At 39.5% G+C, this 18,986-nt stretch overlaps 1 protein-coding gene and 1 long non-coding RNA gene across 20 annotated transcripts in view; one reads left to right on the top strand and one right to left on the bottom strand.

The window, feature by feature from the left end:
- LOC130357222 (uncharacterized) overlaps positions 1–18,986 on the top strand; it is a 207,963-nt gene that overhangs the window by 156,557 nt on the left and 32,420 nt on the right. Inside the window, exon 3 of the long non-coding RNA XR_008889138.1 lies at positions 17,361–17,465. This is a non-coding gene — a long non-coding RNA (uncharacterized LOC130357222). The remainder of the gene's footprint in view (positions 1–17,360; positions 17,466–18,986) is intronic.
- The window catches only part of SORBS2 (sorbin and SH3 domain containing 2), a 305,036-nt gene continuing 292,232 nt past the window's right edge, over positions 6,183–18,986 (bottom strand). For all 19 annotated transcript variants that reach the window (XM_056559539.1, XM_056559575.1, XM_056559567.1 and 16 more), the window contains 2 exons: positions 17,663–17,769; positions 6,183–13,959 (listed from right to left, as the gene is read on the bottom strand). In XM_056559539.1, coding sequence (XP_056415514.1) covers positions 13,898–13,959; positions 17,663–17,769 — 169 coding nt within the window. In that variant the 3' untranslated portion in view covers positions 6,183–13,897. The remainder of the gene's footprint in view (positions 13,960–17,662; positions 17,770–18,986) is intronic.

Genomic DNA, 18,986 nt, shown 5'->3' with positions numbered 1-18,986 from the left:
AAAAATAAAATTGGCCTGGTCCTTAAGGTGAAAATGGGCTTGGTCCTTAAGGGGTTAAAGAGGTACTCCACTGGAAAAAAATGTTTATCAACTGGTGCCAGGAAGTAAAACAGATTTGTAAATTACTTCTATTTAAAAAGTCTTATCCCTCCCAGTACTTATCAGTTGCTGTATGTTCCAGAGGAAGTTATTTTCTTTTTGAATTTCCTTTCTGTCTGACCACAGTGCTCTCCGCTGACACCTTGGTCCATTTTAGGAACTGGCCAGAGTAGAAGCAAATCCCCATGGCAAATATATCCTGTTATTGACAGTTCCTGACATGGACAGAGGTGTCAGCAGAGAGCACTGTGGTCTGAGAGAAAGGAAATTCTAAAAGAAAACAACTTCCTGTGGAGCATATAGCAGCTGATAAGTACTGGAAGGATTAAGATTTTGAAATAGAAGTAATTTACAAATCTGTTTAACTTTCTGGCACCAGATGGTTTAACCCCTTAAGGACACATGACGTACTGGAACGTCATGTGTCCGCTCCCGATCTATAACGCGGGGCCACGGCCGGGACCCGTGGCTAATAGCGCGCTGCATTAACCCTTTAGACGCGGCGTTCAAAATTGAACGCCGCGTCTAAAGTGAAAGTGAAAGTATGCCGGTTAGCTCAGTGGGCTGTTCGGGATAGCAGCGGTGAAATCGCGGCATCCTGAACAGCTTACAGGACAGCAGAAGGGTCCCTACCTGCCTCCTCGCTGTCCGATAGCCGAATGACTGCTCAGTGCCTGAGATCCAGGCATGAGCAGTCAAGCGGCAGAATCATCGATCACTGGTTTCCTATGAGAAACCAGTGATCAATGTAAAAGATCAGTGTGTGCAGTGTTATAGGTCCCTATGGGAGCTATAACACTGCAAAAAAAAAGTGAAAAAAAAAGTGAATAAAGATCATTTAACCCCTCCCCAATTAAAATTTAGAATCACCCCCCTTTTCCCATAAAAAAAAAACACAGTGTAAATAAAAATAAACATATATGGTATCACCGCGTGCGGAAATGTTCAAATTATAAAAATATATTATTAATTAAACCGCACGGTCAATGGCGTATGCGCAAAAAAATTCCAAAGTCCAAAATAGTGCATTTTTGGTCACTTTTTATATCATTAAAAAATGAATAAAAAGCGATTAATAATTCCCATCAATGCAAAAATGGTAACGATAAAAACTTCAGATCATGGAGCAAAAAATGAGCCCACATACCGCCACATACACAGAAAAATAAAAAAGTTATAGGGGTCTGATATGACAATTTTAAACGTATTAATTTTCCTGCATGAAGTTATGATTTTTTCCAGAAGAACTACAAAATCAAACCTATATAAGTAGGGTATCATTTTAATCGTATGAACCTATAGAATAAAGATAAGGTGTCCTTTTTTACTGAAAAATGTACTACGTGGAAACGGAAGCCCCCAAAAGTTACAAAATGGTGTTTTTTTTTCAATTTTGTCTCACAATGATTTTTTTTTCTGTTTAACCGTAGTTTTTTGGGCAAAATGACTGACGTCATTACAAAGTAGAATTGGTGGCGCAAAAAATAAGCCCTCATATGGATTTTTAGGTGCAAAATTGAAAGAGTTATGATTTTTTACAGGCAAGGAGCAAAAAACGAAAATGCAAAAACGGAAAAACCCCCGGTCCTTAAGGGGTTAAAAAAATTTTTTCTAGGGGAGTACCCCTTTAAGGATAAAGCTAATGTTTACCTTACATTGCTTTGGGGTCACTGATGAAGAATAATACTGGTGTATAATTGTTTTGTTTGTAATTGTTCTACAGCCCCTATTTATAAAGATATATTACTTCCCTAACTCTGTGCAACTGGATCATCAGAGGACAATATTGTATAAGTCCGGTATGTACAATATGTATGTGAGGCACTCTAATAAAAATGTGTTATGGAGAGAAGGCTGCCAGCTGGCTACTGCTGACACCTACACAATAATGTGAAGAGCAGACTGACTGTACTCACTGGTCATTTTGGCACTTGAAGCAGTTACTATAATAGTGCATTAGTGACTAGCTGTCCTGCAGACACATTTACAGCACAGAGTATAAGCATTAATGTCTTGGAGACACATTTACAGCACAGTGTATAAGCATTACTGAAAGTCAAATATCATACAGAGCCAAGGTGACATTGCGTTATTAAAACTTCACACATTTCTATACGTTGAACATCCAATCAACAGTTAAATAAAAAAATTAGCCCTTACACTTAATTTCCTTTTATGCTTTTACTATTGTTCATTCTGTCAAGGATGGCTTGAGGTGAGGCTTTCAAATGTGATTGACTATGCTGCTGTATTCTTGTCGACACAAGAAATATGTACCAGACAAGGAGTTCGTTTAAACTCTTTCTCAGCAGGAAACTCAGCTGTTCCCAGAGGGAGTTCTCATCGAGAGTTTTCCAGAGTGAGTTATGTTTAATCCAGGAAGTACATTTAGTTTTTACATTTGACAAAGAGGAGGGTTAGTTATGACTTCAAAATCAGCATGTTACATTTTTATTGGTTGTTTGATTATTGCGTCCGTATATATTAGCATCTCTAGCGTCCATTAATTTGTTGGTAGAAGTTCCTCTACCGGGAAATTCCAGAGTTCTCTGTCCGTCAGATATTTTGTCTTTTTACTCCTTATCTCGGCCGTGCTGGAGTCATCCCAAGGCCTCCATCGTAGACACGAGCAGATAGCAAGCTGGTTATATGGGTTAAGGGGTAGGTAACAAATATCTTTTTCCAGCATCAGCAATGGCATATTAATATATTAATATATTGATCAGTCATCAGAAACATAAGGGTCATCCCTATCACCACCATAGATGTTAGTGGGGCATAATGTGCAGGCAAATGTTAATGTTTGTAATGTCAGCATTAGCCTGGATATTCAGAAATCTTTGTCCTAAAAGCAGAATGTGGCCCAATTGGAATTTTGTTTGCAGTGAAACTGCCCAGAAGCCTCTATGATCTTGCAGCATATGTAACAGTGCTCATATCAGCTGCTTATCTTTGCACTATTTTTTTTTCCATGGACAATGATGTAGCAAGACCAAAAAAAATGTTATTACTACTCCTACCAAACTCCTCATTCTATGTTGGAAGTAGTATGCTCATGAATCTATTCCCTGACATTTTTGTGGTAACTTTCAAGTTTATACTGCTCTAAAAGTGTCTTCAGTAAATGGTTTATTGTTTACATAAAATTTGTATTTATATAAAAGTTTTATTTTCCCATGACACATTATATTTATATAAAAAAAACTTGAAATATTACAGTTTTCACACTAACCACTGAGCCTCTATATGGGCTGACCATATGAAGGAGATTTATCAAGCTCCGTAGCAGATTTTTTTTGCATAAAAAAGATTTTTGCTTATTCCAAAGCACATTTCTGAAATCTGCTCACATTTATTTATCAAAGAAAAAGAAAAAATTAAGAAAAAAAAGTTGCATCCCCATTTAAAAGTCACATATGTATTCCAGGTCCAACCTGGCTTACAGAAAGTGTATACGTCTGCAGAAAAGGACATTAACACCCACTTTAACAACTATTCTGCATCATGAAACAAAGCTACTACATTAAGGTTAATTATAGAAAAAATGAATTATACAACTAATAACTCTAATAATTTTAAGGTTGAAAATACACACTGCACACCTTGTTAATTTTAGGACACGTACATGCTGGCGTACCCACTACATTTTTAAATTAATGTTGTGTTAAAATAGAGTAAGGCACAAAATAATTGTGTAAGAATTTTTCCAGACTACGTAAATATCCCATATGTGGCACTAAAATTTTTCCTTAAAAAAAAATAAACATTCATTGTAATACAGCTTCATGCACATTTTGGGGTGGGTAACATACTGAGCCTGTTGGTGCTGCGCTTTCTTCCTTCCTGACGTAAACTGCGGCCTCAGCGCAGCAACGCAAGTCTCCGCCCACCAACATCACAAAATGCGGGCTCAAAATCAAACAAAAAAGCCTCCAGAGTACGGATATTCATGGTGCGGCATAGTATGTTTTTAATATTTTTTAATTTCTGAGGAGGGTGGATGGGTTGTTGCAGGATAGTTGGAGTGCAGCTATTCAGTGCCAGGCAGGCCAGTCAGGGTGTCACCTGATGCGGTATAACCCCCCTCCTGTCACTCTCTAGCAACACTACTGGTAATAAAGGGTAGATAAAGAACTTCGGCTATTAACATAAGGGAAAACTTTTCTGTTTTAAAAAAATGATTTTCTCAGCGGGTTTCCCGGGTTTTGCTTACGCACGATTTATTTATCAAGGATGTGCAACTATTTTATAAATAGGTCGCATGTAAGCAAAAGTAAGTAAAAACATTTTGGCATATAAAAGCCATACATTTTAAAAGAATGATAAATCTCCTTCTATGTGCTTTTTTGAGATCACTTCTCAGCAGTCATCACAGGCAGGATTACACCGATTACACTGACCTTACTATAAAGACAAAGGCAGATAACACAGGATAAACCACTGATGACAGGTAACTAACTATACAACTCACTTACTTTCCTTCCCTCTCTACACGTCACAGTCCATGCATAGAACACTCCCATAGAAGTCAGAGTGTCATCTCTAGACTACCCTGTGGTCCATGTGGCTGCTGTATGCAGAGCAGAAGCTTAGGGATAATTGGGTGCCCCATAATCAAAAGAAAAAAAACAAAACAGACTAAAAAATCTCTAATCATGAAATATATGTTGATTATAATTTGTATCCGCATCTGGTTTTAATTATTATAAAAATGTGATATATTCCCTATAATGGTCAACACCTTTTTCAAAACTGTCAGGTCTGGATACATCGGTCTTATTTAAGTTAGCAACACCTTGGTTAAATACACCTTGGTCTTATGGATGAAAAAATATTGTACATGTGTGTCTAATAGTGAATAGTGAACATGATACACAGGCTCAGATTTACTGATTTGTCTGGGACAACAAACAAACTTACAAATTTAGACTTTAAAGAGGTACTTCGGTACCTGAAACTTATCCCCCATCCACAGGATATGGGATAAGTGTCTGATCGGGGGGGGGGGGGGGGTTCCGACTGCTGGGACATACCGTATTTTTAGATGTATAAGACGCACTTTTTCTTCCCCAAAACTGGGGGGGGGGGGGAGTTGGTGCGTCTTATACGGCAAATACACACCTATCACGGCGGTCCCTGCAGCTATCAATGGCCGGGACCCGCGGATAATACAGGACATCACCGATCGCGGTGATGCCCTGTATTAACCCTTCAGACGCGGCGATCAAAGCTTACCGCCGCATCTGAAGCGAAAGTGACACTAACCCGGCTGCACCGGGAGGGACCTTACCTGCCTCCTCGGTGTCTGTTCCGTGCCGGGATCCCCTGCATGGCCGGCGCTCTCCTTCGTCGTCATCACATCGTCGCGCACGCCGCCCCATCATCCAATAGGAGCGGCGTGCATAGCTGCGTGCGTAGCAACATGATGGCGGCGACGGAGAGTGAGGATACCGGGCAGCCGAGACGTTCCGGAGCGACCGGGACACCCCGGGGACGCGGCGACAGCAATGGAGGGCGACATCCAGGGCAGCAGTGACGGGTCCAGAGCGGCGGGGACACGTGAGTATTACCTCCTATACCAGTGGTTTTCAACCTGCGGACCTCCAGATGCTGCAAAACTATAACTCCTGGCATGCTGGGAGTTGTAGTTTTGCAACATCTGAAGGTCTACTGGTTGACGATCACTGTGACCTATACTTTACATTGTATTCTAGATTTTCCTCATTTAAAATTGGGTGCGTCTAATATGCCGGAGCGTCCTATAGGGCGAAAAATACGGTACATTGCTGTGTCGACCATCGCACGAAGCAGTGGATGACATGCCCCCTCCACGCATCTCTATGGGAGAGCCAGAAATACAGCGTTCATGTATTTCCGTCTCTCTCATAGAGAAACATCAAAATTGGCAAATTGCGCCAAAAATTCTGGTGCATTTGCAATAGTAAATCTGTGCCATTGTGAATGGGACCTTATTAATTATTGTGGATCCATGGGAGCCACTGTTTAGTTTCTTCATAAAGTGTACCTATGTCACTGTCAATGCACAGTTTGAAAAGTACATTAAATAATAAACAAGTCATAGCTTATTCTGGGCAAAATTTATTAGATGTCTATTGAAGAAAAATAACAAATCAAAGAAAAATAACACATATACTGTTTTCTTGTAAGAATCCATAGTTAATAATCTGGAAGCCACACTTTGTTTTATTAGATACAGAAGGTAGAAACAGTGCGATTTTAAATAATACAAGCATTAAACCAGGCATAGGAAAACCTACCCATTCCACCTGTCCTGGAGCCACATCTCCCATGAGCTGCCAGCTGAACTACTATCCTGGACATGAGAGGTGTCGTTCAGAAGGCGCGGGATACTGAAGGATGCCCATGCATGAATTACACACTATACTCCCCCATAGTAATGCCATCAAAAGTAGGTGTTTATAGCAAAGCTGCATGCAGTAGAACAACTGTAAAATTCAAAGCCTTCCAAATATAAAGCTTCTTTATTTCTTCAACATGAAATACTTTATACTGCAAAAGAGGGTGTTAATTTTTATAGCATTTCTCTGTAACAAATAAATATGTACATTTAGATACCACTAGCAAAACAAGTTCATTGTTTCACAAAATCGTTCATAAAAGACTATTTTACAGGTTTGAACTGGCTAGTGTGGCAGAGAGAGAAGCTGGCAGCCTCATGAGGACTTGAGCACACCCAAGTTGGCGTAACAGTGGAAACGGGACGGAGGCTCTGTACAACAGAACTAGGCAGCGTATGTACAAAATACTACATAAAATGCGAGTATGTGTCCAACAAAGAGCAGAAATGTAGTAAACGCTATATTATAAGGTGCTGAAAATGCTGTGTACACAATGTCTCGTGACACTGTTATACATTGGTGGCCTAGTATTTTCTAGTATTATATAGCCTGAGCTGATGTTTTAAAAATTACACAATTCTTGGCCTTCAAGATCAGTGGTCTCCAAACAGTTTATAGACCACTGTTCTAAATGATAGTGAATGGATGGGTGACTAATTCGCTGCAGGTTGCCTGCAATTGAAATTCTGCTTGCGGAATTGAAGTCAATGGGTAGCAACAGAATATGCTTGCAGGTTTTCCGTTGGGCAGCGTATTGTTTATGTGTGAATGTTCCCAAAGGCTGAGAATTGGGTTATTTTAAAAACATGTAACTCTCCACCTATAGGTGGCAGCAGGAATAAAGTCACTAATATTTGACATCCTATAGAAGCCACCCGTTGTCTTCACGTTACATATACCTCGCATTTTTTGCAGCCAACACAATCAAAGTTAGCAGGGAACAATTGACAGTCCTGTTTTCTACCTGTTTTCTTGATCCCAATACTGACATCACCCACATGCAAACTACAAATTATGGCTTTTAATAATTAGATACTTTAGGTAGAATTCTCACATTGCATATCAAATACAATTGCTGGATAAACCAACAATAGAGATTTCTGGAGATGCAGACTTAGAACATATTTGTAATGGAATAAGTATGAGTAAGTTATAAAATTAGAAGAGAAGGTACTTATAGGTGTCCTCCACTGGAAAACATTTTCTTATAAATCAACTGGTGTCAAAAAGTTAAACAGATTTACTATTAAAAAAATCTTAATCCTTTTAGTACTTATGTGCTGCTGAATGCTCCAGAGGAAGTTCTTTTCTTTTTGAATTTCTTTTCTATCTGACCAAAGTGCTTTCTGCTGACACCTCTGTCCATGTCAGGAACTGTCCAGAGCAAGAGAGTTTTGCTATGGGGATTTGTTCCTACTCTGGACAGTTCATAAAATAGACAGAGGTGTCAGCAGAGAGCACTGTGGTCAGGCAGAAAGGAAATTCAAAAATAAAAGGTCTTCCTCTGTAATGTACTGCAGCTGATAAGTACTGGAAGGATTAAGATTTTTAAATAGATTTACAAATCTGTTTAACTTTCTGGCACCAGTTGATTTAAAAGAAAATGTTTTCCAGTGGAGTACCCCTTTAATCATAAGAAAGACAAGAGGCATCTCTGAATTGTCATCTCTTGTCTTTATGATATGTTATGACTACACAATGCAATTGGTAAAGTAGATCAGTTCTTTGGTAAGTTGGTAAATGTCCAATGTAAAAAAAAATATTCCTATTTACTTTGTTTAATGGGTTGTTTGACACTTTTATTAAACTTTTGTATTGCAAAAAAGCACCACTCTTGTCCTTGAATTGTGTCTGGTATTGTAGCTTAGCCATATTATGCCCCTAAGGGTGGGGTCACATGTGCCATATTTTGCAGCATATTTGCTGCTGTGTATTTTTCTACCCATTAAAGTGCAGAAAATATGCCTAGTTTGATCCTACCCTAAGTTCAGATTTTTCACATTTCTTAAATATCAAAACATTATTGTGAACATTTTGTTTTAATTGTTATGTTGCTTCACATAGTTAACATTTCATCTCATATATGTGTTACTTCTAAAGAATATATATTTATTTGTGATATCCTGCTTCCCATGACTATTTCCTACTGGGAAACAAGTTCATGTAGTGATATTGCTGTTGTATAACTAAATATATTGTAAAGAAAGTGCAGAGGAAAAAATATTGTAACTTTGTGTTAGGATTAATATGTGTGACTTGTGGTGCTGTGTTACTGTATCATAATATGAAATTCAGATAAATGTTCTGCATGGACTTAATATATGGAAATATAGAAATATATGATGTAAACACACTGTGTAACCAAAGCTAATGTACAATATTATATGTAAATGTGAAGGAAAAATCATGGTGCAGAGAACACATCTGATGTTTTTACCTTCCATTTCATGCTCTTTACAACAGTTTGTACACAACAATAGTACGTCCTTGGCTATGGCTATGGTGGTCAGTCACATGATGTTTGCTCCTAAAGGAAGTCCAGAAAAGTCTGAATAGAGAAAATCGATGCTGGATCAGAGAGGTGAGTAAGGCTGGGTTCACATATATCAGGCGTTCGGCTTAGTTTCCCTCTGGTGTGCACCAGAAGGAAACTGATGTTAGAACGGATCCCATTCATTTGAATGGGAAAGTTCACAATCATCCAGCATCTCAATTTTGATGCTGGAAGGTTAGACACGTTGACTCCGGAACGTACCGGACAGGGGAACGCAGCTTGCTCTCCGCCGTCCAGAAACAATGGACACCGGATGCTATACAATGGATGACAACTTGTCATCAGTTGTGGCATCAGCTGTGTCGAGATCTAGGCTGAATTCACCTAGCGCCTGATGCCGGACATATGAGAACCCAGCCTAACTGTTGGTTTGTTATTTTAATGTTTTAGGGGCCCTTTTACAACTTTTTTAAAAACTCCGATAAACTCTTTAAAGGTGGCCATACATTTTCAATGTCAGTTGACAGTTATCTATCCCAACTTTCCTGACTGAATGTTTATGTTTCCTCTATATGATGGAGAGGGGTAAGCTGCAGCCTGACTCCTCTGGCGTCAGCTTATCCCTTCAAGATTAGGTGATAAAAATTCAGCATGCCTAACCCTTCTCTCCAACATCGTCAGTGGAGAATTGGGTGGCTGCCATACACCTTAGACAGTGGTTTTTATTCATTCAAATTTGCTACAAATTCTGTGCTGTAATTTCTCAGTTTATCTTTATATCAGCTGCAGCTGTTTTTCTGATCCAGAACTCAAAATTCTCTGCTTTGATATTTCAAAATGATTTTCTCCATTTGATAGCATATGATTCCTTACATGTTGATTTCATTTACCAAAAAGTACTTTTTCCCCCCAGAAATAAGCCCTAAGCTTTTGGCCACTAGGGGACTTACTTCCCTGCTGTTCACTGTCTGTTGTCTGGGAAAATCTGACTATAGCAACAGCAAAGAGACCAAGACAGAACACAGAAAGTGTGGTGGGGTTTAGCAAGTGTGAAGTGCAGGAGAGATCTTGGGCTGTGTACTCCTCATGCTGTGCCTGAAAGGTAAATCAGGGATCCCCTCTCATCTCTGTCCATTAATAAAGTTCTATGCAGCTGTCCCTTGTGTAAATACTTAGGTTCCTACCATCTACACAGAGCTGCCTCCTTAATGTAATGTCCTTCCTTTAGCTTGTATCATCAGGATCAGCAGCAATACACTGCTTAGACTAGGGCTGATTTATATATCCCCCTCCTTTCTGTGCTACTGATAGGAATCATATAGCCTATAAAATGGAGAAAAGCAGTTTGAAATTTCAAAGCAGAGAATTTTTAATTAAAATTAAAATTTTAGGCCCTGTAGTGTAATTGGCCAGATAAGTAAGAGAAAGGAAGTACAGCTGTATGTATTGCTCGGAAACAGGCCAGCTGTGGACCTGCTACCCTGAAATGTAAATAAGGAGATATAGATGAGCACCAAATTTATTGTAACCAAATCATGCAGGTTTTTTAAAATTCTTTTGCAAGTACATGCTAGTTTCCTGCAACCACCACTAAAGAAAGCTTAGGAACATACTGAATACTGTCGTATACTGAATAATAAGACGGTATATAATAAGCTCCCTAAATATATGCAGGAGATCTGCATTTCTGTTTAGGAAACACAGAGCTGTGACTACTTTAAATACATATTAAGGAATTATTCAGCATTGAATTTTGCCCTGTTTTTTCTTACAATAGACTTTGAGAATATTGCCCTTAGCTGGAAACCACTGATTTTGGCAATATAAGTCAATGATCTGAAGTGATGTTGGACAGTGTTACTTCTGCCATGGGAGGGGAAAATAATTGGGCATGTTGGATTTCCACTGGATGCACAACTCTTTGTTACAATGTTACATCATACAGTAAGCTATATACACTGGCAGTGCTTACTGCCAGTGTATATAGCAGCCACCTCCTATAGACATAAACATGTACACCCAGCCGATTCCAGCATGCACATTTATGGAGGAGACGCGTCTGTCACACGTGTGTATAGCTGGGTTTAAGCAATAAAAACATAAAAACAATTGGCCATAAAGAATTTTAAAATCAGACTGTCATATGCTAACCTTTTACATCTAGTTTTTTAAGTATCATTGGTTGGAGAAAATATTTTTGCTGCTCAGGATTCTGGTAAAAAAAAAAATGGCAACTGGAGATAGAAGAAAGAAGGGATGTCATTTTTATACAATCAACCTCATTAGTGAGCTGTCTATAGTGACTGGTGTAATAGTAGTTGTACCTGGAATTGCTATTACAAGGAGGCTTTCTGACTATATTGTACAGCAACCCTACAAAAATGTAAACTGTTATCCTTCTGCACCATTACATGGGATCCAAATGCCTTAGATACATCATACAGTAAGTCTTTATTCAGCCTCATGTAATTGTCAGTGTTGCTTATAGATTTTTTTTTTCTTAAAACATTTTGTATTTATATGAGTGAGGCCCATTGTTTCCTTAATGGAGGTTTTATATAAGGGCATATATGCATACACTGTGTTCAAAATAGAACACTGTACAGATGCATCAATTGTGGTGTACTGTCATTTGCTACCTCTCACATGATATGATCCTCTAGTGGACATCACCATATTCTACACTCTACAGAGTGATTCAAAAAGGATGGTACAAAAGTAAAGGGCTGTAGTTAAAGGGGTACTCCGCTGCTCAGCGTTTGGAACAAACTGTTCCAAACACTGTAGCTGGCGCCGGAAGCTCGTGATGTCCCACCCCATCAATGCGAGTCTGTGGGAGGGGGCATGACGGCTGTCACGCCCCCTCCCATAGACTCGCATTGAAGGGGCAGGGTGTGATGTCATGAGGGGGCGGGGCTATGACATCACAAGCTCCCGGCTCCAGCATTCGGAACAGTTTGTTCCAAACGCTGAGCAGCGGATTGTACCCCTTTAAAGAAGCATCAGTGGTGAATGGCCAGTGACTGAAAATCCAAGAAAATCTAGGCTTACTATGGAACTACAGGTTTCACAAAGCACGGTATAGCATTCGAAAACATCTGCATTGTAAGCCACAAAGATCTTCTTCAGAAGCTGAATCCAGACGACAAACAAAGTGACTTGTGCATTGACTTGCGGGGCCAATTGGAAGAGGACGAATACACTGCCTTGCTGGTGAGCAACATGAGGGACCCAAAAGTAACTTGTTTTGTGCAGTGAGCAAGCGTAAAGGCTACATATGGTTTCTTCTTTTCTGCCAAGGATACTGCCACTGGCCGCTCCTACCTGGACATGTTAAAGGAACTGCTTTTACCACAGAGGAAGATCTGCCAAATATAATCTATTGGCAGGATGGTACACCTCTACATTTTCATTTGAATCTTTGTCAGTACTTAAATGAAACTCTACTACAGCATTGGATTAGCCATGCCTTTCTGTGGAGCTACATCAGATACTCAGTGTGTCTTCTAAATGACCTGAGACAACACATCACTGAGGATATGCTGGCCACAGGACAGAACTGGACTGGACATCTGTTGTGTCACCAAGGAAATCACTTTGAACATTTGTAGTGTATAGGTAAAACTTATATAGACGGTGTGTCTTTTCATGTTAATAAAATTGTATTATGTTCCCTAATTTATAAATACCAAGGATCATCATCCTCTTTGAATCACCCTGTATTATAAAGGCAGGAATGGTGGAGGAGGAATAGGAAGCTACAGGGAAATTAGGGCGAATTGACCCATGAGTTAGTTTTCTTTTTTTTTTTTATAGATACAATTCTTATGGGCTTTTATTAAAATCTCAAAGCATTTGATTTATTTTACTACAATTTAGCCTAAGGCTGTGTTTACATCTACCTTGTGGATTCTATTTTTAATTGAATGCACATTGAATCCCATTAATGTAAAATGAGGTCCATGTGGTTCTCCTGAGGTCTCTGCTATTTTGGTGGGAAAAACCAGAGTAGCATACAGCACAATTCTTTCTATAAAAAATTCTAGAATTTGCAGAACTTTAGATGTAGATGTGAACAGAGCCTAGCAGAGATGAATATCTTATGAACCAGAATATGGCACTCCAAGAACTGTGGTTAAGCAACATACACAGGCAGCTGTATGTACAAATTTGTGTAAAAGAAAAACAGAGCAGTTACCAGTAGCAACCTGCCCAGTGTGACTTTTTTTTTTTTGTTTTGCCCCGAAATGGTGAAATTACATGGCAATTTGCTTTCATTTGTTTCAGCAGTTTATGTCAAGTAACAACTCAAAAACAATCTGCAATAGACAGGTAATGACAAAGTACAAAGCAGTATATTCTCATTGTTTTATTCTGATCACATAAATGTGACTCTTATGAGAACTAATATTTTAAGAGCCATTTACTACTCATGGCCTGTGGAAAACCTGTATACACATACCAGGTAGCCATCCGATCAGTACTGAATGCCAAGGCCATCAGACTCCATTGCCCTCTTGATACAACAGGTGGTGAGATACACCTGTGATGTATCTGAGTGCAGTCCTGTCGGTTATCATTTTACCCACATGTATCCACTCCTACGAACATTTATTTAAGTAGACTAACATCTTTAATACCTTGTTGTTTTAGAGTGTCTTACACAGTGTTGAAAAGAAGCTTCCAAAGCACACATCATGAGAGACAGTGCATCCTATAAAATTGCAGTTTTACGATGAGTAAGTAATGATTGGTGCTAGAAGATTATCAGTAGTGACTGGACTGGGCCGATAAGGCTCTAATACTGCTAAACAATGTTGGCAGGCTGCAGGACTACATATGAACTGGTTCAGGTCAAATATATAGATGCGTGCTTCCAAGCAATACATGTGACAAGTCGAGCATCCAACAAAACAAACTGCATTCACAGTCTTTTGACATAGTTTCCAGGGAAAGTTCCAAAGAACTTAGTTCTTCTAGAAGTACCTGAAAATAGAGAAAAAAGCATGTATAAAGAACAGTTTTACCATGTAATGTAAAGCTTTGTAAAATCAGGGCCCTGCACCTGCTGTCATTTGTTTTTAAGTAATGCTAATAGTTGACAACCTTGCTCCAATTCTCTACCTGTAGGGGAAGAGGACAGCTGGTAAATTAAAAGAACTGGGACTAAATGTAGAGTACCTAAAGGGTTAGACAATTGCCCTCATTTACTAAGAGTGGAGTGTAGGTTTCTTTGTGGGTTTTAATTCCCTTCAATTTATTTTCCACGGTATTTACTAAGGTTTCCCTACATTTTCCACTTTCCCTACACTTAGTTTTTTTTTACACATACTCTGATCTGTAGGGTTTTCCTCAGCTCAAATCCACCAAATTTTCTGTGGAAACCTTAGTAAATATGTTGGGTTTTTATGAAAATGTCGGGAACACGCCCCATTTCAGAGACCATGCCCCCTTTCCCCGGTGGCCACGCCCCTTTTTGGTTTTCTTAGCAAAATGGAGAGTTAGTCTGGGTTTTTTCAATTTTGGCACAAATTCTGGCGCAGACAGAATTTCTGGCGCAATGCGACAGAATCTGGCACACAACCCAACAAAACATGCCGGATTTTCAATAGTAAATGAGGGCCAATGTGTCTGCTGGGTAACCTGTTGATAACTGATGACTGGGGATCAATATGCATACTGTGGGTCAACATGTGTACATGGGGAGTAGCACTATTGCTGACCATTATATAAATTTGATATGGCATTTTCTATGATTTTCCCCTTAACAGACTTCCCATTTCCTCTCTAGTCCCTGAGCTGGTGGACTAGCTGCTATAGTTTCTGAACACTGCACACACGAAAGAGCTCTTGCTGCTCTATATACAGTCATGGCCGTAAATGTTGGCACCCCTGAAATTTTTCAAGAAAATGAAGTATTTTTCACAGAAAAGGATTGCAGTAACACATGTTTTTCTATACACATGTGTATTCCCTTTGTGTGTATTGGAACTAAACCAAAAAAGGGAGGAAAAAAAGCTAATTGGACATAATGTCACACCAAACTCCAAAAATGGGCTGGACAAAATTATTGGCACCCTTAACTTAATATTTGGTTGCACACCCTTTGGAAAAAATAACTGAAATCAGTTGCTTCCTATAACCATCAATAAGCTTCTTACACCTCTCAGCCGAAATGTTGGACCACTCTTCCTTTGCAAACTGCTCCAGGTCTCTCTTATTGGAAGGGTGCCTTTTGTTGTAAGGCCCAAGGCCTGATTATGGAAACATACATGTGTTTTTATTGTATCTGTGTATAACCTAAGACCTGGGGGTGAGAGGTCATTAAGACTGTGGGTTTGTGTATTGCATTTTATTGGGGGTCTGGCTGTTTGTTTACATCTCCTTTGAAGTCAAAGGCTTTTTTGAAGTCATTCACTCTGGTCCCATCATATAATCAAACAGATAAGGGGTCAGGAAGAGAGAAGACCCCCTGGTGGGATAAGAGGGGAGGGGGGAATGGAGTCTCCCCTCCAAAAAGGCAGATATATAATATTTAACAATGCTAGACTCGGGTTGTTCAAGGCTGTGCCACAAACTGACAAGACCATCCTAAGAACAGCACTCACATGGATGGCTATATAATCATGCTGTAAGAACTTCATCTTGTTTTCTTAACTTGCCTTGCAAAACTCTTTTATATATTTTTGTACTTGTATGTCATTTGTTTCTGTATTTTTATATATTTAGCACTGTGATACATTTTATCAGATTAAATGTTTAATTAATCAGCTCTGGTCTTTGATCTCTAAATATATGAGCTCACCTTTCTGAAGGCAGCTCTGGTGGAAATACGTTTATCTAAGGGTTAATTTGGTGACTTGCTGGGACAAGTAGTGGATACCCAGAGGTCTGGTGGCCTTAACCCTTGCATCATCACACTCTCTCTAGCGTCTTGGCTGGACTGATGGTGTGATCGTGACATTTGCCAACAGCAATTTTAAGATGTCTCCACAGGTGTTCAATGGGATTCAGATCTGGACTCATTGCTGGCCACTTCAGAACTCTCCAGCACTTTGTTGCCATCCATTTCTGGGTGCTTTTTGATGTATGTTTGGGGTCATTGTCCTGCTGGATGACCCAAGATCTCGGACGCAAACCCAGCTTTCTGACACTGGGCTGTACAGTGTGACCCAAAATCCATTGGTAATCCTCAGATTTCATGATGCTTTGCACACATTCAAGGCAGCCAGTGCCAGAGGCAGTAAAACAACCCCTAAACATCATTGAACATCTACCATATTTCACTGTAGGTACTGTGTTCTTTTCTTTGTAGGCCTCATTCTGTTTTCGTTAAACAGTAGAATGATGTGCCTTACCAAAAAGCTCTATCTTGGTCTCATCTGTCCACAAGATGTTTTCCCAGGAGGATTTGGGTTTTATTCAAGTTCATTTTGGCAAAATATAGTCTTGCTTTTTTATGTCTCTGTTTCAGCAGTGAGGTCCTCCTGGGTCTCCTGCCATAGCATTTCATTTCATTTAAATGTCGACAGATAGTTTGCGCTGACACTGATGCTCCCTGAGCCTGCAGTACAGCTTGAATATCTTTGGAACTTGTTTGGGGCTGCTTATCCACCATCTGGACTATCCTGCGTTGACACCTTTCATCAATTTTTCTCTTCCGTCCATGCCCAGGGAGATTAGCTACAGTGCCATTGGTTGCAAACTTCTTGATAATGTTGTGCACTGTGGACAAAGGCAAATCTAGATCTCTGGAGATGGACTTGTAACCTTGAGTTTGTTGATATTTTTCCATAATTTTGGTTCTCAAGTTCTCAAACAGTTCTCTTCTTCTCTTTCTGTTGTTCATGCTTAGTGTGGCACATACAGACACACAATGCAAAGACTAAGTGAACTTCTCTCCTTTTTATCTGCTTTCTGGTGTGATTTTTATATTGCCCACACCTGTTACTTGCCCCAGGTGAGTTTAAAGGAGCATCACATGCTTGAAACAATCTTATTTGTCCACAATTTTGAAAGGGTGCCAATAACTTTGTCCAGCCCATTTTTGGAGTTTGGTGTGACATTATGTCCAATTTGCTTTTTTTCCTCCCTTTTTTGGTTTAGTTCCAATACACACAAAGAGAATAAACATGTGTATAGCAAAACATGTGTTATTGCAAACATTTTCTGTGAGAAATACTTCATTTTCTTGAAAAACTTCAGGGGTGCCAACATTTACAGCAATGATTTTATCTTTAACACACACTTAGCAGCAGTGTAAAGGACATTATAGATCACTACTAAGAAGTGTAAGCTGTGAACCCAGCACTGTGGTCTCCTCCCTGTGTTCCTGTGTGCCTCTTTGTCACACAGCTAACTTCTCTTCCACCCTCCCTTCTTTACAGACTTCTATGGACTGCATATAACCTGATCCTTTGGTAGGCTGAGAAACCTGGAGACAGAATTGAGCAGTTTTTGCTAAGTAAAAGATGAGGGAGGAGAGGAGTCTGGTAAGTGGATAAAGAGACATATATTGCAAAGGTTGTTATATGTGCTTGTACTGCTGATTTATACAAAGTTTGTTGAAATGTTAGTGAACATTAAAGCCATATGTGCACAATCTAGCTGTAGGTTCTTCATGAAAAAACATTAAAATGACGATGTCCATAGCAGTGCAAAAAGTTGTGCTAAAAGAAGACACACTTACCTACAAACCATCCATCATCACATTTTTCCATAACATCTATCACATCACCTTCTCTTAAATCTAGCTCATCCTCATTCCGTGGAGTATAGTTGTACAAGGACTGGTATCTGGCAGAAGTAAAGGTATAACATGTCAGATGCATGATCAGGTTTAAAATATGTCTAAACTGTCAGTCTTCAGACACAATGGAGGAGAGCTATCAAAACCTGTCCAGGGGAAATGTTGCTGAGTTGCCCATGGCAACCAATTAGATTGCGTCTTTCTTTTTTCTCAAAAAGCCTCTGAAAAATAAAAGAAGTCATCTGATTGGTTGATCAAATTTTCCTCTGGACAGGTTTTGATAAATCTACCCCAATGTAGTATCCTTTATAATATTTATGTCACAGCTTTATGCAGGCCATGTTTAGACTTGGCAGATTTATTGCATATTTTGGTGCATATTCTGTACAGATATACTATATGAGGATAGAGTGATTTTTCCTCCTGTTAATTTTCGTACGTGTGCAAAGATGCAAAAAGTACCTGTTACTGTCTTCTAGTTACACTAATGTTATGGCTTTCACCAGTGCACCAGTACAGAATTCAACAGGCTCAGAATTATTGTTTTTTGTGGGGATTGAAAAAAACAGCAATTCTGCAATTGTCTGTATATTTTTTTTTTAGATTTCACTTTTATAATGTTCACCGTGTAATATGAATATTATTTCTCCAAACTAAAAGGAAAAAAGAAAGTGGGAGACGGCACTAGTACCTCTATCTTCAATAAACTGCAGGTATATTGAAATGTCCAAACCAATGGATACAATACATATTATTTGGATGTGCGAGTGAGAGGAAACTAAGGCGTAAGGAGGTGCTCTACGTAACAAAGCAGCATAGGGACCATCTAAGCATAAAAAGAAAAATGAAGTATGGAGCACTCACTCTGTGACTTTCTTGCAGGGGTAGGCAGGTGGTGATTGTTCTCAGTCCCAATCTTCCATAGCGGGGAGGCGGCAGGTGTAACGAGGGGAGCCTCAGACGCCGGCCACGGACCGTATCACGCCCACTGGTGCTTCGACGAAGAGCCAGTGGGCGTTATATGGTTGATATGGTTGAAGAGGTTAAAGCAAACTTAGAAGTCAGTCTGAATTGGACTTCTGTCTCCCTAATCAAGGAAACCATTTTGTTTCTGAAACACATTGGAGTAGTTTTAACCCTTGTAAGCTTCCACAGTGACATCACATACTGGAGAGCAATTTTTTAGCAGCACTGGTTGATTGAGATGCCACCGGCGGGGGCTGTCTCCCACACAAAGCGTGCTGCACGAACAGAGAACTGCTGT

The sequence above is a fragment of the Hyla sarda genome, chromosome 1, assembly GCF_029499605.1.
Source record: "Hyla sarda isolate aHylSar1 chromosome 1, aHylSar1.hap1, whole genome shotgun sequence".
Classification (NCBI taxonomy): Eukaryota; Metazoa; Chordata; class Amphibia; order Anura; family Hylidae; genus Hyla; species Hyla sarda.
This window is presented reverse-complemented; position numbering and strand designations above follow the sequence as displayed.